Source organism: Staurois parvus, unplaced genomic scaffold, assembly GCF_062004578.1.
Source record: "Staurois parvus isolate SC_StPar_1 unplaced genomic scaffold, SC_StPar_1.0 ptg000432l, whole genome shotgun sequence".
In the NCBI taxonomy this organism is placed as follows: Eukaryota; Metazoa; Chordata; class Amphibia; order Anura; family Ranidae; genus Staurois; species Staurois parvus.
Window position 1 is genome coordinate 7,644,254 of NW_028318228.1, and position 27,551 is coordinate 7,671,804.

Below are 27,551 nucleotides of genomic sequence, written 5' to 3' on the forward strand. Positions count from 1 at the left end.
ATGGTTTTGTCTTTGTTTATATTAATTACAGTCTGAGGAGGGACCTAAGTGGTTCTGACTGATTGTATCTTTAATCATTTAGGTTGCCTAGTACAGACGATGAGAAATTCAGACAAACGATCGTCCATCTTTTTTGCATGCTAGTCTCATATTGAAAATGAGAGGGTTACCTTAGCCACACTGAAAAGTTTTACCCCCTTCATAACCGGTGCAATTTTTTTGCTAGTTAGCATTGTGCTATTTAAACTGGCAATTGCGCGGGCATGCAAAACTGTACACAAATGACATTTATATCTTTTTTTTTACACACAAATAGAGCTTTAGTTTGGTAGTATTTCATCACCACCGGGTTTTTTTTTTTATTATATAAATGTGTAAAAGTGTGTATTGATTGGTTCGTGTGAAAGTTATAGAGTCTACATACTACGGTATACAAATTTGAAAATTGATCAATCCCGATGTAATGATTCATTTCTTAAGGCCCTTAAAATATCAGGACAGTACAAATATCCCTCGAATAACCCCTTTTTGGAAAGTACATGATCTGAGGTATTTAGTAAGAGGCATGGCGAGTTTTGTGAAATTGGTTGGAAAATGAAGAAATTAATTTTTTTTTTTAACTATTTTACATACTGTCACCGGTGCAGTATAGGGTCATCATAGGTGACAAAGACTGGTGACAATGTGAAAAAAAAACATTTTTATAATATTTTTTCATTCAATTTTACTTTATTTTTAACTGACGTGACAGTATGTTAAAAAAAAATCTTATAAACATTTTTTAAATAATTTTTCATGTAAGCTCTAATGAGCAGGGCCCTCTGATTCCTCTGATAACTATACTGTTTGCCCTCACACTGTAAAGCGCTGCGCAAACTGTTGGCGCTATATAAATCCTCTATAATAATAATAATAATAAATAATTTAATTTTTTTTACTTCTCTTTTTATCCAGCCCTTGGGCACTAGCCCTCTCATTGATATAAGGCAATATTCATACCACTGACAACAGATGAGGAATCATTCCTGCCACTGTGTCCATGGGAAGAATAGTGTCCCATTGTTAGTGGGAGGAATAGTGAACCATCATTTGACAGACCTAAATCTTGGAACACTATTCCTCCCACTGACAATGGGGCACAATTCCTCTGCCAACTATGGGGCACTATTCCTCCCACTGACACCAATGATAGAACTACTTCTCCTAAGCAGACATTTACTGACTGAGGCATTTTCTACTCCCACTAGTCAGTCCTGCCCCCCAAAAATCTGAAGAACCATACACTGGCTCATTCAGTCGGTCTCCAAATGTTCCAAAACAGTTTGTTGTCGGTTTTTGTTTTTCACATTAGTGACTGGGATCCTTTTACAATAAATCTCTAGATATCGAGAAGGTAGACAGTGCAACTTACTGAGTTTAGACATTTTAAATGCTCATCTTTATAAATTACTGATAACAATGTTTATCCTTTTTGAAAGGTAAACTTTAAAACTAATGTGTCATGTGTGGGTTTTTAAATAAAAAAACCTTCAAAATTGATACACTTTCATGTGTAAAAATGTACACTCTGCATTGACATATTACTAGATTACCATTCTGCTAAGGAAGACCTGTTTTTTTTTATCACTGGTAGGTCTGTATTGTCCTCTATTTACATTACAAGGATTGTGAAGGACCACAGCTGATCATCTCCAGCATGGTGGTGGTTAGAGGAGGCCTTTGTCTCAGGTTGGATGCTCTTCAGTCCTCCTAACTGAAAATTACAAAAGTACATTGGAACATCCACATGCCAATCTGCTCTGAAAACTATCTTCTTGCCTTAAACCTAGTACACACTACTAGGGGTTTTTGTTTTACCCAGAGGGCTGAATGAAAATGGACAGCTCAAAAGGAGCTGCTGTACTATCTGTTAGCACAGCAATATCCCCTGCTATGCTGAGAGTTCTGATTGGGAGCTGATTGGCAGACCTTTTGCAGGTCATGCCCCTGACTAGCTGATTGCTAGTATGTTGGACCGGCTTCCATAGACAAGAGCTGAATGTCAGCTAATTTCTATTGAACCAGTCCATGCTGCTCGACATTTGGCCTGTGTACTAGGCTTCAGGAGAGTTTTAAAATACATATAGTTCATGTTTTGTTTTTAATTTAATCAAGCATCCAACAATTCTTTTCCTCTTCATCCTAGTAATTTAGCAAGAATTCACACTTCCAGGTATGTAGCTTAAAGAGTAAAGTCATCTATAGATGGTTCAAATCTCAGCCAGTCCCTGCTGAACCAGTCAAGATTTAAACCATGTATGGACAGGCTGAATCAACCCAAGCTGATCAACTTTTGGTACAAATAGTTGGTTGCTTGATTAAATTAATAAAAAAACTAACAATTCTTTTCCTCCTTATCCTAGTAATTTAGCAACAATTCACACTTCCAGGTATGTAGCTCAAAGAGTAAAGTCTAGATGGTTCAAATCTCAGCCAGTCCCTGCTGAACCAGTAAAGATGTATGGGCAGGCTGAATCAACCCAAGTTGATCTACGTTTGGTACAACCAGCCTGTTGAGTTTTACATGCAATTATTGCTACTGGTTATTATAGCTGCTAGTAATCTCTCTTCTCTGGGCAGGGATGGCTTCCTCAGCCATGAGAACACAATAGCTCTGCATGAGAGATTCCCCTATGATGCTAATTGTTGATGGGGTAATGGAGTGATTTTCTTTCCTGTAAACAGTGGTTGCAGGAAAGAAAATTATACAGTCTATGGGTGGCTTTTCAACTGACCCAGTTTTCCTGGTCTGGATTGGATTATGTCCTTTGGAACAGGATGCTCACACCTTTCGTGGTTGATTAACAAGACTTCTGCTTTCCCATCTCAGAAAGGACTTTTTTTTTGTATGTAGGCAGAGGACATACCCCTTCCCATGCCCTAAATTACATAGACCACAAATTTTGTTCAAAAAAATAAAAATTGCCTATACCAGGGGTGGGCAACTGTGGCCCTCCAGCTGTTGTAGAACTACAAATCCCATGAGGCGTTACAAGCATGACTCCCAAAGGCAGAGGCATAATGGGACTTGTAGTTTACCAACAGCTGGAGGGCCACAGTTGCCCACCCCTGGCCTATACCCGTTATAGTATTGATTTTCTATTCCTTTGCCATGGATTTTCAAAGTAGTGAAAGCAATAATATGGAGAATGGATGAACTTTACAATTGTTTATTTTTGCCTGGGCTATAGACCTCCTTTACAAAAAAAAAGAGGGAAGAGGGACAGAAGGATTTGGGTTTAAAATGGGGACAGTCAGGAGCTTTGCAAAACAAGTCCAGATAAAGGTGATTAACTAGTTTGGATAATGTCTGGTCTGGGTTAGAATGGCCCTTTCTGCAATTGCTTTTCATCAAGAAAACAAAAGTCTCAAGGCACCAAAATATCAGGAATTTTCAACAGTATATGAATATGCATGGACAAATCAGTTTGACCACAACCTGTATGATGGAGTCAACACTGCCTCCTTTTATATATTACTGATCAAGAACTAGACTACTTTGTGTCCACTGCAGGACGGTATCCCTTGTCATAATATATTCACACAAAAAAAAAACCCCCTCACACTTGTCAAACTATTGTGAGGGTAAAAATCCATGGCATATGTGACATTGCCAATTTGTTATTTCAACAGTATCTGTATAATTTATGGCTTGTAGATATTATGGAATATACTTCAGACACCTTATCACTTAAACCGTGAAAACTGTGAATGCATGCGTCTGTACCAACAATTAGGACAACCAGTCAGAAAAATGAATCAAACCCCTCCCCCCGGATATGGATATATTCACATAAGGGGTGTAAAGAACCCCCCCACCAGTAGGTATCTGTCAAAACGAAGTGTCCATTTGCAACTTTAGGGATTGAGCTCGGTTCACAATACGGCAACTTGTCAGGTGACTTTAGAATGGGTTCTGTGACTTGTCATGCAACTTTGTATCCAACCTAAAATTTTCACTGACTTAAAAAAAGGGGTTTCTGCAGTACTTTGATGTGATGTTCTTGTAATTTGAGTGCCGTAGAGTGTGAAGTTGCATGAAAGTGACATCAAAGTCGCGCTGGAAATAGCAATATTCTTAAAAATAAAATATAATAATATAATAAAAGTATTCTTCCCACTGACACCATTGATGGGGCACTATGGCACCTACTGATTCCAATGATTACATTGTTTACTCCCTCTGACACAGAGCATTTTCTACTCCCAAAGGTCACATTCGCCCAGGGGTGGACTGACAACTCATGGGGCCCCCGGGCAATAGGGGATCATGGGGCCCCTGTGTCCTCACCCACACCCAAAAAAGCCTATGAAAAAGGTACCAGGGGCATCTCATGGGCCCCCCTACTGACCCAGGGCCCTTGGGCAGTGCCCGAGTTCCCTAATGGTCATTCTGCCCCTGCATTCGCCCCCTCCTATGCTGCAATAGGCAATGGATGGGGGTGTATACATGCCACAGTCAGGATTCTTTGCATCACTCAGCAAAGTTTCAGAAAGCCCACGCAATACTACACATTCAAGCAAATAGGGAAGCACCACGAATGCTTTGCAGTTGCATGCAATACACAAGGTTGGGGAGCATTTGTTGGTAAAAAAGGGGTGAAAATAGGTGTTGAGGAGGCATCATATCGCTTCCTCACTGCCTGTCAGTAGCCTCCTAAGCGCAATCCGAAAGCAGATCGGGCTATACGCATGTCTAAATCTACCCAAAGGGATGTATCACTATTTCTTGGCCATCATTATGCACAGTATGTCGGTTTAATACCTTGTTATACTCTTTAGCATTTATTTGCTTTATTATGCCTTTAAAAAAATTTAAATAGAAATTATTTGAAAATAAATCTACCCTAAGGGAACCCTAGATGATTTGACTTTCTTTCCTTCCACCATACAACCGTACAAGCAGGGTATGATGGAGCACAGGTCCTCCCACTCATATTATTTATGGAGCACTATTCCTTCCATAGAGCCCAACAAAAGAGCATAAAACCTCCCACAAATACCATTTATAGGGCACTATTCCCCCCCACTGATCCCAATGATTGAGCACAGTTCCTCCCACTGATATTATTTATGGGGCACGATTCCTCCCATAGAGCCCAACAATAGAGCATAAATCCTTCCGTAAATACCATTGATGGGGCACTATTCCCCCCCACTGATCCCGATGATAGAGCACAGTTCTTCCCGCTGATATTATTTATGGGGCACTATTCCTCCCACTGATACCATTGATGGGACACTATTTCCTCCACTGATATTATTGGAAGAGCACTATTCCCCCCACTGATCCCACGATGGAGCACGATTCCTCCAAATGATGCCATTGATGGGACACTCTATCCCCCACTGAATCCAAAGAACAGCACAATTCTTCCCACTAACAATAATGATGGGTCACAATCTCTTCCACAGACTCCATTGATGAGGCACTATTCCTGTCATCAGAACACAATGCTTACTACTAGCGGCTATAGTTGCTGGCAGTAATTGTATGTAAAAGTGTGGCTGGTTGTACACAAGTTGATCAAATGTCTGGCAGAATTTCAGACCATATACGGCTGGTTTAGGAGTCAAAGATTCAATATATTACCTGTTGGGGCCCTTTCAGACTGATGTGCTTTTGATGCTTTCCCATTGACTTACATGGGAAGCTGCTTTTTTTGGTGTGCTTTTGAAAAACGACACCAAAAAAGTCCCCTTCCATTTTAAGACAATGGAGCATGCAGGACTTTTCAAAGCTTATAGCACCTCCAGTGTGAACAGTTACATAGGACTTAAAGGGGAATAGTTTTCATACAGTTTTGTGACCATGAAAAAAAAAAAGAGTGGCAAAAGCACACCAGACTAAAAGGGGCCTGAAATGAAAATGAAGATAAGTTGTGTTGAATTCAACAGTATTTTATATGAAAGCTTGCATGCATATCTCAGGATTAACAGGAGGAAGGTGGATAGCATGATTTATGAGTTTACATTTCTAATTATATGGATTTAATTTTGTATATTTTTATATGAGCTATCGTTGTAAAAGAGATATTCATACAATCAGGGCCGTGGATAAGGGGGTACCACCAGTCCTCCTGTACAGGGCCCAGGCCTGCAGGGGGGCTCAGGCAGCTGGGTGAATCGGATATGTGCAGGAAGGGTGAACGGGGAAATTACTGGAACCAATCCCCTGTATGGCTCTCTCTGCAGCAGCTGAAAACTGGGTTCTGCTCCTGGCTGGCTCTCAGTTGCTGCGGAGAGAAATATACAGGGGATCGGTTACTGTAATTTACAAGCCCCTTCCATTTCTGAATGAACACAATCTTTACTGCTCTCTTGTTGTGTTCATTCATAACTGAAGCATACAGTAGTAAACTGGTTTGTAGTGTGGGGATGGGGGGGGCTGTTTTGTTGGCTGTATGGGGCCCTGTGGTTTGGGGGGGGGGCCCTGTCAGGTTGGCTGTAAGGGGCCCCGTGGTTTCTAACAGCAGCCCTGCATACAATTAGAAAAGCAACTACTAAAGTAGCAGTTTAATGAACACAGCTTGTCTCCTTCTCTCTGTATTGATGCTGGATATGCTGGTGAACACCAGTGTACGGAGACAACTTAAGTGAACCTCAAATGTATATTTTATAACTTTTAGATTACATTTTGTCTAATGCGATTTTTGACTAAAAAATTATTTTTGTTATGGGTGAAATTGTGTGAAAGTGGCAGGGAAGGATTGAAAAATGAAAAATACTAGGACGTCACGGGCCGCAATAAAGAGAAATGAAACTACTACCTTGATTTTTAGACTTTGAAAAAAAATTATTGGGAAAAAAAATGTTTATTTTTGGCACATTTCATACTTTTCACAGCATATTGATCCCCAAACCATTCCCTGCGGTTTTGCCGAAGCACATTTATTTATTCAATTCTTTTCATAATTTGGTATGAAAGAATTTGGGCAGTGTGCAAGACACCCTAGTTTATATCGGGGAAATCGTGTTTTGTTTTTTTTATTAAAACCGAGGAACTCCTGTTTACATATTTTTGTAGTATTTGCATTTATTTTTTATATTTCCATGGTACATGTGTTCTGTTCGGTTGATTACATTATAAACATTATGTTTCTTTACCTGGGTCAAGTTTGCTAATGGCTCAGCTTGAGTTCTCGGATAGGTTGTATTATTCCATTGGGACTGGTGTACTGATTTTTTGTTTGTTTGGGGGCGTTGAATGTTTTAAGCATTTTTTTCTGTGGGTTGTATTCAGGGCTTTTTTTTCTCAGCAAATAGGTGCAAGAACAACCCCCTTCTGAGTCACCCCTTGTTTCTGCCCACCTGCCTACCTTCGAGCACCGTCCCATGGTTCCTACCCTTACCCACCTCCCTGTACTGCTCCTTTTAGAGAATACAGAGCCAATTATCCTTTTGTATGGAATTTATTGGTTCCAAGAAAAGCAATAAAATAGATCCCCTGCAGCCAGCAACAATAGCCCCACTCCAGCAACAGTAGATTCCATCAGCAACAATGGACCCCTGTCACAAAATACCAGCAACAGTAGATTCCATCAGCAACAATGGACCCCCGCCACAAAATACCAGCCCAACAGCAACAACAGATCTTTCCTCAACAGCAAATCCCTTCCAACAAGAATTGACCTCCCAGCAACAATAGATTCCTCCCCAGCAACAATAGGCCACCATGCAAAAAATATATCCCGTCCAGTGACAATAGATCCCCCAGCAGCCAGTATCAATAGACCCTTCCAGCACACCCCAGCACCACTTGCCATTCCATACATTCAGTGATAGAAGTGCAGGAACTGGGTTCCCACTGAAAAAAAGCCCTGGTTGTGTTTGTAGGATATTTTACAATTTTGTGGTGTTTTGTGATTTCTAATAAAGTTGTGTTTTCATATATCTTTTTGTTATGTTTTTATTGATAAAATAAATATCCGCACCACAATGGGTCTAGCCATTCTCTACTCTATCCAATATTTTAGAAAAAATGTGGGCTATACATATTACTTATTATTAAAATTGCCCTTCTGTTAACATTTAATTAAAAAAACATTAGCAATGTCCCTGGATGTTTGGATTGGAATTGTTTTAACTATTTATTGAAGCTCTGTATTGTTGCCATATCACTATAACATTACCATGTCTGTACTGAAAATCAGATTTACAACCAGCTGGTCTGTATTATTTACATCACATAGATTCTGAATGGCCACTCCTGACCCTATGGTAGGTGGTTAGGTGGGGCCATTGACTTTGGCTGGACTCTATTCAAGTCAACCTGACACAGAGCTTATCTCCCAGCTGGAGACTAAACAATGCACTTGGACCTCTCCCAAACCAGCCTGGAGCCATTTTTTTCTGCAGAAATCTTTAAACATTGTAACACAAAGTTTTAAAGAATTGCTTATTTTTGTGTTTTTCATTGCATCAACAAGTATATTTTTCAAACATTACAGAATACATGATCCATGTTATAATTTTAGAAAACCTGTAATATTATATTTGAAAAGCATACCGGCTATCTATGCAAAACACATTAATTTTAGCCTGTCATTGGCCTCCTTTTTTTTCTTTACACAAATGTATTATTTAGACTGGGAAAAAAAGAAGTCTTAGGCCCCATTCACACAAGGATGTTGTTTTTGACACTGCGATTTTTCCTCATGATTCAAAAATGTCCTAGTGTGAATGAGGCCTTAAGCTGGCCATACATGGATCAAAATTCAGCTGTTTCAGCAGGGACTGGCCGAATTTCAATCCATGTATGGGCAGGTTGGTTGTACACAACTGGATCTATAGGGCACCATTTTTCCCACTGAGCCCAAAGACAGAGCACAAATCCTCCCCATGACACCATTGATGGGGCACTATTTCTCCCACTGATATTATTGATAGGGCACTATTCCTCCCACTGAGTCCAATGATAGAGAACAAATCCTCCTCATGACACCATTGATGGGCCACTATTTCCTCCTCCAATATTTTTGATGGGGCACTATTTCTCCCACTGAGTCCAACAATAGAGCATAAATCCTTCTTATGACACCATTGATGGGGCACAATTTCTCCCACTGATACCATTGATGGGACACTATATCTACCGATGAGCCCATCCAAGCAGCACAATTCCTTCTACTGAACCTAATATGATAACCTAATGTGATAGGGCACAATCCCACTGACACCATTGATGTGGCACTATTCCTCCCACTCAGCCCAATGATGGAACACATCTCTTCCTAATGTCACCATTGATGGAGGGTACTGTTTCTCCCACTGAGCCCAAGGATGGGGCACAATTCCTCCTACCGACACCATTGATAGGGTGCTATTCCACTGAGACCAACAATGGGGCAAAATTACTCTCACTGACACAATTGATGGGGGCACTCTTCATCCCACTGAGCCCGATAATGGGGCACAATTTTCCCCACTGACACTAACCAACCCTGGCCAATATTTTACTCCCACACACCACTGAGCCGGGATTGTTTACTCCCACTGATACCCGGTGATGGGGCATTTGCTACTCTCGCTGTCCAAAGCCTAGTCCCTAAAGTCTGGAGAGTAACGAACTGATCCTCTGTTTAGAACGTTTAAAAACCCCTGACATATACAGATTGTTTGTGTGTTGTTTAGCATTTTTACAAATGTAATGCATTTTAAAGGAAACCTGTAATGACAGAAATATAAATTCAGCCATAAGCATCTTCCTTAGCTTCAGCCTTAAGCTGGCAATAGAGGGATAGAAATTTGCCCGGTTCAGCAGGAACCGCCTGAATTTCAGTCCATCTATGGGCGGACTGGTTGTACTAAAGTCACTCTATAAATCGACTTCAGTACAACCAGCCTGTCAGGTTTTTTTTTTTTGCCCAATCACTACCAGAGGCTACAAGCCAATGGCAGTGATTATTATTTTTTGTATAAAAAATTCATGTTGACATATATTTTTACAAATATTTGTAAATGCATTCCAAAAATGTAGATTTGTATTTTTAAAGACATACAGTATATTTGAAATGTATTTTTAAAAATATTTTGTAATAAAAACGCATTTCAACATGCAGTATATATATATTTATTGAAATACATTTTTAAATTTATTGAATATGGCCAAATTTGTAGTATTTCAAATACATAGCAATATATTTGGGAAGAATATTTTTAAAATATATTTCAAATATATTTTTCTTCCATGTGGGGATACAACCTGTCACCAGATATAATTCTATCTGATTTTGAAAGTAATTTAAATGCAATTTACACCTTCAGCCATGTCCTAAAGTTTTAACATCATTACCTGCTCCAGACTTTTTGGCTGGGATTGAATAATGCTAATTAGAACAGGCTGTTCACACTTTCTGAGAGGTAATTGGATATCCCCAAGGAAATGAAGGCTGGCCATACATTATACAATTTTCTTGAGATTTTTGGTTTAGATTTACCAAAAACCATATAATAAACCATTCCTTAAGAAATATAAAAAATAGCTAAAGTTACAAATTAACTGAAATATGTTTCACCTTCCAACATTGCTTACTAGGAGACCTTCTACATCCTGTGAAATAATTTACAATAGGAACATGGAACATAACGACACAAACACTTCTTTCAGAAAGCAGAAAGGTTTATTGGCAGCAGGATCAGCAAACAGTATTGATATGGAATGGAAGCATTTATAATAAATGGAAACAGTATTGTTCAAATACTAAAAAAACTATAATATACATAATAAAGGAAACTATGGCCAACGTTCAATTTTCAGAACCACGATAATGATGAAAGTGCCTCTACAGCCCAAAACTTTGTTTTTGTTAGTTTAGGATGGAGAGAAGAAATGTTAAACATTGACTTTCATAGGTATTACATTGGTTAAAATTTATTTCTAGCTAAAACTATTTTGTTTTGGATGGAGATGCAACAGGAAGTGAGAGGAAATCTCTCCAAAGTGAGCAGAATTTCAAGCAGTTGTCACCAGAACAGGTGTCTGTATTGGAAGACTTACATTCATCTCTTTTTCTGGTGGCAACATTAACATTTTTGGATTTCCCATCACCTCCGATCACCATCACCAAGACAAATAGACAAATAGAAAATGATACAATTTGACAAGGGTTCCAATCCTTTCCTACTTTATCCAAAACTGGAACAAAAAATCTTTGCACTCTATCTACACTTTAAATAAAGTCAATAATAAAAATGAGATGAATTATTTTTAAATGCAATTAAAAAACATTAACATTTGAACTCTATTATGGTAATTAATTTATAATTCTGATGGAGCTTTTTGGATAAACATAGAAAGCGGCATGGAGGGGCTCAGTGAAGGTGGCAGTGAAGGTGTGGAGGTGTCTGACGGGTTTACACAGCTGGTAGAAGGACAGACGGCCAGAGTCATATTCCAAATAAATCCCAACATTCTTTAGAAACGATTTGGAGTCTATATTTATCAAAGAGTTGTTGTGCCTGAGTTGAAGATTTGAAGGTGTTTGACTCAGGCTCCAGGATTTCTCATTACAGCCAATAAATGATTCATTTCCCCCAATCTTCCGATCTATGCTCTCAGAGGCCACCCCTAACAGCCATTCCTCTGCCTCACTTACATCCACTTCCCAGTAATGTGTCCCTGAAGTAAAACTTTGGATACTCAATACTTGGCAACATTTAAACCTTTTAGGACCTTCAGGCCTGTTGACACCAAGGTCAGTATGAACAGCCCTCTTCCTTTTCTTTGATAGTATAATGTTATCATTAGCCGTATTTATGTCCAATAAAATGTCAGATTTCTCCAACTTTAAAAATTGTCTTTTTGCCACCAGATCGCTCAGTTTGTGAGCAAAGATGCAAAGTCCACTTTGCAGCATGTGTAAGATGGCTCCTTCAGATATACATCCAGCAGTTTTGACGTCATTGGTTGTGTCCCCCATCTGGGGAAGAATGTCCTCTCTGTTTGGTGCCTTTTTCAACACAGTTATTGGATCATCAATATCGCACAATTCTTTCATTTGATTGATGGTCTTGGACAGCTCATCCTTCTGTTGCTCCAACTGCTGGATCAGATAAGAGACCGAATGTGAGATCGCTTTATTTTGTCTGCAGTTTTCTTTTAGGACTCTCTTCTCAACATCCTCCAGCTTTTTCCTGATTTTTCTAAACATCTTCTTGAATCTCTTGACAACAGCAGTTATTTTTCCGTTCTCTGCTGTCCTATGATTTTCCAGATTCTGAATTCTCCTCTGGATCTCCTGTCTCTCAAAGTCTAATGCATTTGTAGAATCTCTTAATCCCTCCTTTATCTTTTCAGAGGCCTCATTTAGAAGGTCCACCTGGTGTCCTTTGTGGTCTCCAGCCACCCAACAAGACACACAGATAGAGGTACTGTCCTCCGAGCAGTAATATTTTAGGAGCTCCTTGTGTGTGGAGCATTTTACGTCCCCAAATGACGCAGTGGGTTCGGTTAACATGTGATGCGATGACTTACTGTGGTTGCGCAAGTGCTTATCACAAAATGAGGCCTCACAGTGCAGACACGTTTTCAAAGCTGGTGTAGGAGAATCGCAGTACAAACACAAAACCTCTATGTCCTCCTGGTGAGCAGATATGAAACACTCCATGATGTTACACAGCTTCTCCAGTGGATGGCGCTGTGTATATTGCTCTCTGCACTCCGGACAGGAATACTCTCCAAATGTTTCCTGGGAATCCAGCACAGTCACTATACAGTCCCAGCAGAAGTTATGGCCACATTTCAGAGATATGGGCTCCTTATAAAGGTTCAGGCAGGTGGAGCAGTTTAGCTCCTCTCTCAGGTCAGCAGATGCCATTGAAGAGGTGACAATGATCTTGTGAGAAGGTCATTAACTGGTGATGGAATCTCAGCTCATGGGTCTTATACCTTGGGGTTGAAAGAGGTTCTTTGGAGGCCTTGTTATGCAAAGTGAGATCAGATGTCCTTGTAAAGTAAGACCCACCCTCCTCTAGTAACCCTTTATCTTCTGAGGACAGATTGTCTTGTACTTTGTTAGCCATTGATCAATGCAGGAATTCTTGAATTTACAGTGATACCCTTGATTGAAGAACTTGAGAAATTAAAAATTCAAGTTTTGGGACTTCTTAGATCCCATCCAAAGGCTTTATACACTTCTGAAAATGGTTTTGTCTTTGTTTATATTAATTACAGTCTGAGGAGGGACCTAAGTGGTTCTGACTGATTGTATCTTTAATCATTTAGGTTGCCTAGTACAGACGATGAGAAATTCAGACAAACGATCGTCCATCTTTTTTGCATGCTAGTCTCATATTGAAAATGAGAGGGTTACCTTAGCCACACTGAAAAGTTTTACCCCCTTCATAACCGGTGCAATTTTTTTGCTAGTTAGCATTGTGCTATTTAAACTGGCAATTGCGCGGGCATGCAAAACTGTACACAAATGACATTTATATCTTTTTTTTTACACACAAATAGAGCTTTAGTTTGGTAGTATTTCATCACCACCGGGTTTTTTTTTTTATTATATAAATGTGTAAAAGTGTGTATTGATTGGTTCGTGTGAAAGTTATAGAGTCTACATACTACGGTATACAAATTTGAAAATTGATCAATCCCGATGTAATGATTCATTTCTTAAGGCCCTTAAAATATCAGGACAGTACAAATATCCCTCGAATAACCCCTTTTTGGAAAGTACATGATCTGAGGTATTTAGTAAGAGGCATGGCGAGTTTTGTGAAATTGGTTGGAAAATGAAGAAATTAATTTTTTTTTTTAACTATTTTACATACTGTCACCGGTGCAGTATAGGGTCATCATAGGTGACAAAGACTGGTGACAATGTGAAAAAAAAACATTTTTATAATATTTTTTCATTCAATTTTACTTTATTTTTAACTGACGTGACAGTATGTTAAAAAAAAATCTTATAAACATTTTTTAAATAATTTTTCATGTAAGCTCTAATGAGCAGGGCCCTCTGATTCCTCTGATAACTATACTGTTTGCCCTCACACTGTAAAGCGCTGCGCAAACTGTTGGCGCTATATAAATCCTCTATAATAATAATAATAAATAATTTAATTTTTTTTACTTCTCTTTTTATCCAGCCCTTGGGCACTAGCCCTCTCATTGATATAAGGCAATATTCATACCACTGACAACAGATGAGGAATCATTCCTGCCACTGTGTCCATGGGAAGAATAGTGTCCCATTGTTAGTGGGAGGAATAGTGAACCATCATTTGACAGACCTAAATCTTGGAACACTATTCCTCCCACTGACAATGGGGCACAATTCCTCTGCCAACTATGGGGCACTATTCCTCCCACTGACACCAATGATAGAACTACTTCTCCTAAGCAGACATTTACTGACTGAGGCATTTTCTACTCCCACTAGTCAGTCCTGCCCCCCAAAAATCTGAAGAACCATACACTGGCTCATTCAGTCGGTCTCCAAATGTTCCAAAACAGTTTGTTGTCGGTTTTTGTTTTTCACATTAGTGACTGGGATCCTTTTACAATAAATCTCTAGATATCGAGAAGGTAGACAGTGCAACTTACTGAGTTTAGACATTTTAAATGCTCATCTTTATAAATTACTGATAACAATGTTTATCCTTTTTGAAAGGTAAACTTTAAAACTAATGTGTCATGTGTGGGTTTTTAAATAAAAAAACCTTCAAAATTGATACACTTTCATGTGTAAAAATGTACACTCTGCATTGACATATTACTAGATTACCATTCTGCTAAGGAAGACCTGTTTTTTTTTATCACTGGTAGGTCTGTATTGTCCTCTATTTACATTACAAGGATTGTGAAGGACCACAGCTGATCATCTCCAGCATGGTGGTGGTTAGAGGAGGCCTTTGTCTCAGGTTGGATGCTCTTCAGTCCTCCTAACTGAAAATTACAAAAGTACATTGGAACATCCACATGCCAATCTGCTCTGAAAACTATCTTCTTGCCTTAAACCTAGTACACACTACTAGGGGTTTTTGTTTTACCCAGAGGGCTGAATGAAAATGGACAGCTCAAAAGGAGCTGCTGTACTATCTGTTAGCACAGCAATATCCCCTGCTATGCTGAGAGTTCTGATTGGGAGCTGATTGGCAGACCTTTTGCAGGTCATGCCCCTGACTAGCTGATTGCTAGTATGTTGGACCGGCTTCCATAGACAAGAGCTGAATGTCAGCTAATTTCTATTGAACCAGTCCATGCTGCTCGACATTTGGCCTGTGTACTAGGCTTCAGGAGAGTTTTAAAATACATATAGTTCATGTTTTGTTTTTAATTTAATCAAGCATCCAACAATTCTTTTCCTCTTCATCCTAGTAATTTAGCAAGAATTCACACTTCCAGGTATGTAGCTTAAAGAGTAAAGTCATCTATAGATGGTTCAAATCTCAGCCAGTCCCTGCTGAACCAGTTAAGATTTAAACCATGTATGGACAGGCTGAATCAACCCAAGCTGATCAACTTTTGGTACAAATAGTTGGTTGCTTGATTAAATTAATAAAAAAACTAACAATTCTTTTCCTCCTTATCCTAGTAATTTAGCAACAATTCACACTTCCAGGTATGTAGCTCAAAGAGTAAAGTCTAGATGGTTCAAATCTCAGCCAGTCCCTGCTGAACCAGTAAAGATGTATGGGCAGGCTGAATCAACCCAAGTTGATCTACGTTTGGTACAACCAGCCTGTTGAGTTTTACATGCAATTATTGCTACTGGTTATTATAGCTGCTAGTAATCTCTCTTCTCTGGGCAGGGATGGCTTCCTCAGCCATGAGAACACAATAGCTCTGCATGAGAGATTCCCCTATGATGCTAATTGTTGATGGGGTAATGGAGTGATTTTCTTTCCTGTAAACAGTGGTTGCAGGAAAGAAAATTATACAGTCTATGGGTGGCTTTTCAACTGACCCAGTTTTCCTGGTCTGGATTGGATTATGTCCTTTGGAACAGGATGCTCACACCTTTCGTGGTTGATTAACAAGACTTCTGCTTTCCCATCTCAGAAAGGACTTTTTTTTTGTATGTAGGCAGAGGACATACCCCTTCCCATGCCCTAAATTACATAGACCACAAATTTTGTTCAAAAAAATAAAAATTGCCTATACCAGGGGTGGGCAACTGTGGCCCTCCAGCTGTTGTAGAACTACAAATCCCATGAGGCGTTACAAGCATGACTCCCAAAGGCAGAGGCATAATGGGACTTGTAGTTTACCAACAGCTGGAGGGCCACAGTTGCCCACCCCTGGCCTATACCCGTTATAGTATTGATTTTCTATTCCTTTGCCATGGATTTTCAAAGTAGTGAAAGCAATAATATGGAGAATGGATGAACTTTACAATTGTTTATTTTTGCCTGGGCTATAGACCTCCTTTACAAAAAAAAAGAGGGAAGAGGGACAGAAGGATTTGGGTTTAAAATGGGGACAGTCAGGAGCTTTGCAAAACAAGTCCAGATAAAGGTGATTAACTAGTTTGGATAATGTCTGGTCTGGGTTAGAATGGCCCTTTCTGCAATTGCTTTTCATCAAGAAAACAAAAGTCTCAAGGCACCAAAATATCAGGAATTTTCAACAGTATATGAATATGCATGGACAAATCAGTTTGACCACAACCTGTATGATGGAGTCAACACTGCCTCCTTTTATATATTACTGATCAAGAACTAGACTACTTTGTGTCCACTGCAGGACGGTATCCCTTGTCATAATATATTCACACAAAAAAAAAAACCCCTCACACTTGTCAAACTATTGTGAGGGTAAAAATCCATGGCATATGTGACATTGCCAATTTGTTATTTCAACAGTATCTGTATAATTTATGGCTTGTAGATATTATGGAATATACTTCAGACACCTTATCACTTAAACCGTGAAAACTGTGAATGCATGCGTCTGTACCAACAATTAGGACAACCAGTCAGAAAAATGAATCAAACCCCTCCCCCCGGATATGGATATATTCACATAAGGGGTGTAAAGAACCCCCCCACCAGTAGGTATCTGTCAAAACGAAGTGTCCATTTGCAACTTTAGGGATTGAGCTCGGTTCACAATACGGCAACTTGTCAGGTGACTTTAGAATGGGTTCTGTGACTTGTCATGCAACTTTGTATCCAACCTAAAATTTTCACTGACTTAAAAAAAGGGGTTTCTGCAGTACTTTGATGTGATGTTCTTGTAATTTGAGTGCCGTAGAGTGTGAAGTTGCATGAAAGTGACATCAAAGTCGCGCTGGAAATAGCAATATTCTTAAAAATAAAATATAATAATATAATAAAAGTATTCTTCCCACTGACACCATTGATGGGGCACTATGGCACCTACTGATTCCAATGATTACATTGTTTACTCCCTCTGACACAGAGCATTTTCTACTCCCAAAGGTCACATTCGCCCAGGGGTGGACTGACAACTCATGGGGCCCCCGGGCAATAGGGGATCATGGGGCCCCTGTGTCCTCACCCACACCCAAAAAAGCCTATGAAAAAGGTACCAGGGGCATCTCATGGGGCCCCCTACTGACCCAGGGCCCTTGGGCAGTGCCCGAGTTCCCTAATGGTCATTCTGCCCCTGCATTCGCCCCCTCCTATGCTGCAATAGGCAATGGATGGGGGTGTATACATGCCACAGTCAGGATTCTTTGCATCACTCAGCAAAGTTTCAGAAAGCCCACGCAATACTACACATTCAAGCAAATAGGGAAGCACCACGAATGCTTTGCAGTTGCATGCAATACACAAGGTTGGGGAGCATTTGTTGGTAAAAAAGGGGTGAAAATAGGTGTTGAGGAGGCATCATATCGCTTCCTCACTGCCTGTCAGTAGCCTCCTAAGCGCAATCCGAAAGCAGATCGGGCTATACGCATGTCTAAATCTACCCAAAGGGATGTATCACTATTTCTTGGCCATCATTATGCACAGTATGTCGGTTTAATACCTTGTTATACTCTTTAGCATTTATTTGCTTTATTATGCCTTTAAAAAAATTTAAATAGAAATTATTTGAAAATAAATCTACCCTAAGGGAACCCTAGATGATTTGACTTTCTTTCCTTCCACCATACAACCGTACAAGCAGGGTATGATGGAGCACAGGTCCTCCCACTCATATTATTTATGGAGCACTATTCCTTCCATAGAGCCCAACAAAAGAGCATAAAACCTCCCACAAATACCATTTATAGGGCACTATTCCCCCCCACTGATCCCAATGATTGAGCACAGTTCCTCCCACTGATATTATTTATGGGGCACGATTCCTCCCATAGAGCCCAACAATAGAGCATAAATCCTTCCGTAAATACCATTGATGGGGCACTATTCCCCCCCACTGATCCCGATGATAGAGCACAGTTCTTCCCGCTGATATTATTTATGGGGCACTATTCCTCCCACTGATACCATTGATGGGACACTATTTCCTCCACTGATATTATTGGAAGAGCACTATTCCCCCCACTGATCCCACGATGGAGCACGATTCCTCCAAATGATGCCATTGATGGGACACTCTATCCCCCACTGAATCCAAAGAACAGCACAATTCTTCCCACTAACAATAATGATGGGTCACAATCTCTTCCACAGACTCCATTGATGAGGCACTATTCCTGTCATCAGAACACAATGCTTACTACTAGCGGCTATAGTTGCTGGCAGTAATTGTATGTAAAAGTGTGGCTGGTTGTACACAAGTTGATCAAATGTCTGGCAGAATTTCAGACCATATACGGCTGGTTTAGGAGTCAAAGATTCAATATATTACCTGTTGGGGCCCTTTCAGACTGATGTGCTTTTGATGCTTTCCCATTGACTTACATGGGAAGCTGCTTTTTTTGGTGTGCTTTTGAAAAACGACACCAAAAAAGTCCCCTTCCATTTTAAGACAATGGAGCATGCAGGACTTTTCAAAGCTTATAGCACCTCCAGTGTGAACAGTTACATAGGACTTAAAGGGGAATAGTTTTCATACAGTTTTGTGACCATGAAAAAAAAAAAGAGTGGCAAAAGCACACCAGACTAAAAGGGGCCTGAAATGAAAATGAAGATAAGTTGTGTTGAATTCAACAGTATTTTATATGAAAGCTTGCATGCATATCTCAGGATTAACAGGAGGAAGGTGGATAGCATGATTTATGAGTTTACATTTCTAATTATATGGATTTAATTTTGTATATTTTTATATGAGCTATCGTTGTAAAAGAGATATTCATACAATCAGGGCCGTGGATAAGGGGGTACCACCAGTCCTCCTGTACAGGGCCCAGGCCTGCAGGGGGGCTCAGGCAGCTGGGTGAATCGGATATGTGCAGGAAGGGTGAACGGGGAAATTACTGGAACCAATCCCCTGTATGGCTCTCTCTGCAGCAGCTGAAAACTGGGTTCTGCTCCTGGCTGGCTCTCAGTTGCTGCGGAGAGAAATATACAGGGGATCGGTTACTGTAATTTACAAGCCCCTTCCATTTCTGAATGAACACAATCTTTACTGCTCTCTTGTTGTGTTCATTCATAACTGAAGCATACAGTAGTAAACTGGTTTGTAGTGTGGGGATGGGGGGGGGCTGTTTTGTTGGCTGTATGGGGCCCTGTGGTTTGGGGGGGGGGCCCTGTCAGGTTGGCTGTAAGGGGCCCCGTGGTTTCTAACAGCAGCCCTGCATACAATTAGAAAAGCAACTACTAAAGTAGCAGTTTAATGAACACAGCTTGTCTCCTTCTCTCTGTATTGATGCTGGATATGCTGGTGAACACCAGTGTACGGAGACAACTTAAGTGAACCTCAAATGTATATTTTATAACTTTTAGATTACATTTTGTCTAATGCGATTTTTGACTAAAAAATTATTTTTGTTATGGGTGAAATTGTGTGAAAGTGGCAGGGAAGGATTGAAAAATGAAAAATACTAGGACGTCACGGGCCGCAATAAAGAGAAATGAAACTACTACCTTGATTTTTAGACTTTGAAAAAAAATTATTGGGAAAAAAAATGTTTATTTTTGGCACATTTCATACTTTTCACAGCATATTGATCCCCAAACCATTCCCTGCGGTTTTGCCGAAGCACATTTATTTATTCAATTCTTTTCATAATTTGGTATGAAAGAATTTGGGCAGTGTGCAAGACACCCTAGTTTATATCGGGGAAATCGTGTTTTGTTTTTTTTATTAAAACCGAGGAACTCCTGTTTACATATTTTTGTAGTATTTGCATTTATTTTTTATATTTCCATGGTACATGTGTTCTGTTCGGTTGATTACATTATAAACATTATGTTTCTTTACCTGGGTCAAGTTTGCTAATGGCTCAGCTTGAGTTCTCGGATAGGTTGTATTATTCCATTGGGACTGGTGTACTGATTTTTTGTTTGTTTGGGGGCGTTGAATGTTTTAAGCATTTTTTTCTGTGGGTTGTATTCAGGGCTTTTTTTTCTCAGCAAATAGGTGCAAGAACAACCCCCTTCTGAGTCACCCCTTGTTTCTGCCCACCTGCCTACCTTCGAGCACCGTCCCATGGTTCCTACCCTTACCCACCTCCCTGTACTGCTCCTTTTAGAGAATACAGAGCCAATTATCCTTTTGTATGGAATTTATTGGTTCCAAGAAAAGCAATAAAATAGATCCCCTGCAGCCAGCAACAATAGCCCCACTCCAGCAACAGTAGATTCCATCAGCAACAATGGACCCCTGTCACAAAATACCAGCAACAGTAGATTCCATCAGCAACAATGGACCCCCGCCACAAAATACCAGCCCAACAGCAACAACAGATCTTTCCTCAACAGCAAATCCCTTCCAACAAGAATTGACCTCCCAGCAACAATAGATTCCTCCCCAGCAACAATAGGCCACCATGCAAAAAATATATCCCGTCCAGTGACAATAGATCCCCCAGCAGCCAGTATCAATAGACCCTTCCAGCACACCCCAGCACCACTTGCCATTCCATACATTCAGTGATAGAAGTGCAGGAACTGGGTTCCCACTGAAAAAAAGCCCTGGTTGTGTTTGTAGGATATTTTACAATTTTGTGGTGTTTTGTGATTTCTAATAAAGTTGTGTTTTCATATATCTTTTTGTTATGTTTTTATTGATAAAATAAATATCCGCACCACAATGGGTCTAGCCATTCTCTACTCTATCCAATATTTTAGAAAAAATGTGGGCTATACATATTACTTATTATTAAAATTGCCCTTCTGTTAACATTTAATTAAAAAAACATTAGCAATGTCCCTGGATGTTTGGATTGGAATTGTTTTAACTATTTATTGAAGCTCTGTATTGTTGCCATATCACTATAACATTACCATGTCTGTACTGAAAATCAGATTTACAACCAGCTGGTCTGTATTATTTACATCACATAGATTCTGAATGGCCACTCCTGACCCTATGGTAGGTGGTTAGGTGGAGCCATTGACTTTGGCTGGACTCTATTCAAGTCAACCTGACACAGAGCTTATCTCCCAGCTGGAGACTAAACAATGCACTTGGACCTCTCCCAAACCAGCCTGGAGCCATTTTTTTCTGCAGAAATCTTTAAACATTGTAACACAAAGTTTTAAAGAATTGCTTATTTTTGTGTTTTTCATTGCATCAACAAGTATATTTTTCAAACATTACAGAATACATGATCCATGTTATAATTTTAGAAAACCTGTAATATTATATTTGAAAAGCATACCGGCTATCTATGCAAAACACATTAATTTTAGCCTGTCATTGGCCTCCTTTTTTTTCTTTACACAAATGTATTATTTAGACTGGGAAAAAAAGAAGTCTTAGGCCCCATTCACACAAGGATGTTGTTTTTGACACTGCGATTTTTCCTCATGATTCAAAAATGTCCTAGTGTGAATGAGGCCTTAAGCTGGCCATACATGGATCAAAATTCAGCTGTTTCAGCAGGGACTGGCCGAATTTCAATCCATGTATGGGCAGGTTGGTTGTACACAACTGGATCTATAGGGCACCATTTTTCCCACTGAGCCCAAAGACAGAGCACAAATCCTCCCCATGACACCATTGATGGGGCACTATTTCTCCCACTGATATTATTGATAGGGCACTATTCCTCCCACTGAGTCCAATGATAGAGAACAAATCCTCCTCATGACACCATTGATGGGCCACTATTTCCTCCTCCAATATTTTTGATGGGGCACTATTTCTCCCACTGAGTCCAACAATAGAGCATAAATCCTTCTTATGACACCATTGATGGGGCACAATTTCTCCCACTGATACCATTGATGGGACACTATATCTACCGATGAGCCCATCCAAGCAGCACAATTCCTTCTACTGAACCTAATATGATAACCTAATGTGATAGGGCACAATCCCACTGACACCATTGATGTGGCACTATTCCTCCCACTCAGCCCAATGATGGAACACATCTCTTCCTAATGTCACCATTGATGGAGGGTACTGTTTCTCCCACTGAGCCCAAGGATGGGGCACAATTCCTCCTACCGACACCATTGATAGGGTGCTATTCCACTGAGACCAACAATGGGGCAAAATTACTCTCACTGACACAATTGATGGGGGCACTCTTCATCCCACTGAGCCCGATAATGGGGCACAATTTTCCCCACTGACACTAACCAACCCTGGCCAATATTTTACTCCCACACACCACTGAGCCGGGATTGTTTACTCCCACTGATACCCGGTGATGGGGCATTTGCTACTCTCGCTGTCCAAAGCCTAGTCCCTAAAGTCTGGAGAGTAACGAACTGATCCTCTGTTTAGAACGTTTAAAAACCCCTGACATATACAGATTGTTTGTGTGTTGTTTAGCATTTTTACAAATGTAATGCATTTTAAAGGAAACCTGTAATGACAGAAATATAAATTCAGCCATAAGCATCTTCCTTAGCTTCAGCCTTAAGCTGGCAATAGAGGGATAGAAATTTGCCCGGTTCAGCAGGAACCGCCTGAATTTCAGTCCATCTATGGGCGGACTGGTTGTACTAAAGTCACTCTATAAATCGACTTCAGTACAACCAGCCTGTCAGGTTTTTTTTTTTTGCCCAATCACTACCAGAGGCTACAAGCCAATGGCAGTGATTATTATTTTTTGTATAAAAAATTCATGTTGACATATATTTTTACAAATATTTGTAAATGCATTCCAAAAATGTCGATTTGTATTTTTAAAGACATACAGTATATTTGAAATGTATTTTTAAAAATATTTTGTAATAAAAACGCATTTCAACATGCAGTATATATATATTTATTGAAATACATTTTTAAATTTATTGAATATGGCCAAATTTGTAGTATTTCAAATACATAGCAATATATTTGGGAAGAATATTTTTAAAATATATTTCAAATATATTTTTCTTCCATGTGGGGATACAACCTGTCACCAGATATAATTCTATCTGATTTTGAAAGTAATTTAAATGCAATTTACACCTTCAGCCATGTCCTAAAGTTTTAACATCATTACCTGCTCCAGACTTTTTGGCTGGGATTGAATAATGCTAATTAGAACAGGCTGTTCACACTTTCTGAGAGGTAATTGGATATCCCCAAGGAAATGAAGGCTGGCCATACATTATACAATTTTCTTGAGATTTTTGGTTTAGATTTACCAAAAACCATATAATAAACCATTCCTTAAGAAATATAAAAAATAGCTAAAGTTACAAATTAACTGAAATATGTTTCACCTTCCAACATTGCTTACTAGGAGACCTTCTACATCCTGTGAAATAATTTACAATAGGAACATGGAACATAACGACACAAACACTTCTTTCAGAAAGCAGAAAGGTTTATTGGCAGCAGGATCAGCAAACAGTATTGATATGGAATGGAAGCATTTATAATAAATGGAAACAGTATTGTTCAAATACTAAAAAAACTATAATATACATAATAAAGGAAACTATGGCCAACGTTCAATTTTCAGAACCACGATAATGATGAAAGTGCCTCTACAGCCCAAAACTTTGTTTTTGTTAGTTTAGGATGGAGAGAAGAAATGTTAAACATTGACTTTCATAGGTATTACATTGGTTAAAATTTATTTCTAGCTAAAACTATTTTGTTTTGGATGGAGATGCAACAGGAAGTGAGAGGAAATCTCTCCAAAGTGAGCAGAATTTCAAGCAGTTGTCACCAGAACAGGTGTCTGTATTGGAAGACTTACATTCATCTCTTTTTCTGGTGGCAACATTAACATTTTTGGATTTCCCATCACCTCCGATCACCATCACCAAGACAAATAGACAAATAGAAAATGATACAATTTGACAAGGGTTCCAATCCTTTCCTACTTTATCCAAAACTGGAACAAAAAATCTTTGCACTCTATCTACACTTTAAATAAAGTCAATAATAAAAATGAGATGAATTATTTTTAAATGCAATTAAAAAACATTAACATTTGAACTCTATTATGGTAATTAATTTATAATTCTGATGGAGCTTTTTGGATAAACATAGAAAGCGGCATGGAGGGGCTCAGTGAAGGTGGCAGTGAAGGTGTGGAGGTGTCTGACGGGTTTACACAGCTGGTAGAAGGACAGACGGCCAGAGTCATATTCCAAATAAATCCCAACATTCTTTAGAAACGATTTGGAGTCTATATTTATCAAAGAGTTGTTGTGCCTGAGTTGAAGATTTGAAGGTGTTTGACTCAGGCTCCAGGATTTCTCATTACAGCCAATAAATGATTCATTTCCCCCAATCTTCCGATCTATGCTCTCAGAGGCCACCCCTAACAGCCATTCCTCTGCCTCACTTACATCCACTTCCCAGTAATGTGTCCCTGAAGTAAAACTTTGGATACTCAATACTTGGCAACATTTAAACCTTTTAGGACCTTCAGGCCTGTTGACACCAAGGTCAGTATGAACAGCCCTCTTCCTTTTCTTTGATAGTATAATGTTATCATTAGCCGTATTTATGTCCAATAAAATGTCAGATTTCTCCAACTTTAAAAATTGTCTTTTTGCCACCAGATCGCTCAGTTTGTGAGCAAAGATGCAAAGTCCACTTTGCAGCATGTGTAAGATGGCTCCTTCAGATATACATCCAGCAGTTTTGACGTCATTGGTTGTGTCCCCCATCTGGGGAAGAATGTCCTCTCTGTTTGGTGCCTTTTTCAACACAGTTATTGGATCATCAATATCGCACAATTCTTTCATTTGATTGATGGTCTTGGACAGCTCATCCTTCTGTTGCTCCAACTGCTGGATCAGATAAGAGACCGAATGTGAGATCGCTTTATTTTGTCTGCAGTTTTCTTTTAGGACTCTCTTCTCAACATCCTCCAGCTTTTTCCTGATTTTTCTAAACATCTTCTTGAATCTCTTGACAACAGCAGTTATTTTTCCGTTCTCTGCTGTCCTATGATTTTCCAGATTCTGAATTCTCCTCTGGATCTCCTGTCTCTCAAAGTCTAATGTATTTGTAGAATCTCTTAATCCCTCCTTTATCTTTTCAGAGGCCTCATTTAGAAGGTCCACCTGGTGTCCTTTGTGGTCTCCAGCCACCCAACAAGACACACAGATAGAGGTATTGTCCTCCGAGCAGTAACATTTTAGGAGCTCCTTGTGTGTGGAGCATTTTACGTCCCCAAATGACGCGGTGGGTTCGGTTAACATGTGATGCGATGACTTGCTGTGGTTGCTCAAGTGCTTATCACAAAATGAGGCCTCACAGTGCAGACACATTTTCGAAGCTGGTGTAGGAGAATCGCAGTATGTACACAAGACCTCTGTGTCCTCCTGGTGAGCAGATATGAAACACTCCATGATGTTACACAGCTTCTCCAGTGGATGGCGCTGTGTATATTGCTCTCTGCACTCCGGACAGGAATACTCTCCAGATGTTTCCTGGGAATCCAGCACAGTCACTATACAGTCCCAGCAGAAGTTATGGCCACATTTCAGAGATATGGGCTCCTTATAAAGGTTCAGGCAGGTGGAGCAGTTTAGCTCCTCTCTCAGGTCAGCAGATGCCATTGAAGAGGTGACAATGATCTTGTGAGAAGGACATTAACTGGTGATGGAATCTCAGCTCATGGGTCTTATAGCTTGGGGTTGAAAGAGGTTCTTTGGAGGCCTTGTTATGCAAAGTGACATCAGATGTCCTTGTAAAGTAAGACCCACCCTCCTCTAGTAACCCTTTATCTGCTGAGGACAGATTGTCTTGTACTTTGTTAGCCATTGATCAATGCAGGAATTCTTGAATTTACAGTGATACCCTTGATTGAAGAACTTGAGAAATTAAAACTTCAAGTTTTGGGACTTCTTAGATCCCATCTTTAGGCTTTATACACTTCTGAAAATGGTTTTGTCTTTCTTTATATTATTATAGCCTGAGGAGAGACCTAAGTGGTTCTGACAGATTGTATCTTTAATCATTTAAGTTACCTAGTACAGATGATGAGAAATTCAGATAAACGATTGGCTGTCTTTTTTGCATGCTAGTCTCATATCGAAAATAAGAGGGTTACTTTAGCCGCACCGAAAGGTTTTACACCCTTCATAACCAGGGCAATTTTTTTGCTACTTAGCACTGTGCTATTTAAACTGGCAATTGCGCGGGCATGCAAAACTGTACACAAATGACATTTATACCTTTTTTTTTACACACAAATAGAGTTTTAGTTTGGTGGTATTTCATCACCACCGGGTTTTGTTTTATTATATAAATTTAAAAAGACCAAAAATTGTGAAATAAAACAATATTTTCTACTTTCTATTATAAAACATATCTTCATAAATTTAAGCCAAAATGTATTCTGCTACAAGTCTTTGGTAAAAAAAAAAAAAAGAAAAAATCCCAATAAGTGTGTATTGATTGGTTCATGTGAAAGTTATAGTCTACAAACTATGGTATACAAATTTGAAAATTGATCAATCCCGATGTACTGATTCATTTCTTAAGGCCCTTAAAATATCAGGACAGTACAAATATCCTTCGAATAACCCCTTTTTGGAAAGTAGACGGTCTGAGGTATTTAGTAAGAGGCGTGGCGAGTTTTGTGAAATTGGTTGGAAAATGAAGAAATTCATTTTTTTTTAACTATTTTACATACTGTCACCGGTGCAGTATAGGGTCATCATAGGTGACAAAGACTGGTGACAATGTGAAAAAAAAACATTTTTATAGTATTTTTTCATTCAATTTTACTTTTTTTTTAACTGACTGGTGACAGTATGTTAAAAAAAAAATCTTATAAATTTTTTAAAATAATTTTTCATGTAAGCTCTAATGAGCAGGGCCCTCTGATTCCTCTGATAACTATACTGTTTGCCCTCACACTGTAAAGCGCTGCGCAAACTGTTGGCGCTATATAAATCCTCTATAATAATAATAATAATAAATAATTTAATTTTTTTTACTTTTTTAATTCTTTTTTTATTTAGCCCTTGGGCACTAGCCCTCCCATTGATATAAGGCAATATTCATACCACTGACAACAGATGAGGAATCATTCCTGCCACTGTGTCCATGGGAAGAATAGAGTCCC

General features: G+C 39.3%; 2 protein-coding genes across 2 annotated transcripts; both read right to left on the reverse strand.

Annotated features, from left to right (window-relative positions):
* Positions 1–11,294: 11,294 nt before the first annotated feature.
* Positions 11,295–12,857, reverse strand: LOC149454382 (tripartite motif-containing protein 6-like). The gene has a single exon (XM_089687599.1). It carries the CDS (start codon positions 12,855–12,857, stop codon positions 11,295–11,297), a length of 1,563 nt encoding a protein of 520 aa, XP_089543725.1.
* Positions 12,858–24,474: 11,617 nt separating this feature from the next.
* LOC149454383 (tripartite motif-containing protein 6-like) lies at positions 24,475–26,037 on the reverse strand. The gene has a single exon (XM_089687611.1). The coding sequence runs from the start codon at positions 26,035–26,037 to the stop codon at positions 24,475–24,477; it is 1,563 nt and encodes a 520-aa protein (XP_089543737.1).
* Between the last annotated feature and the right edge of the window lie 1,514 nt (positions 26,038–27,551).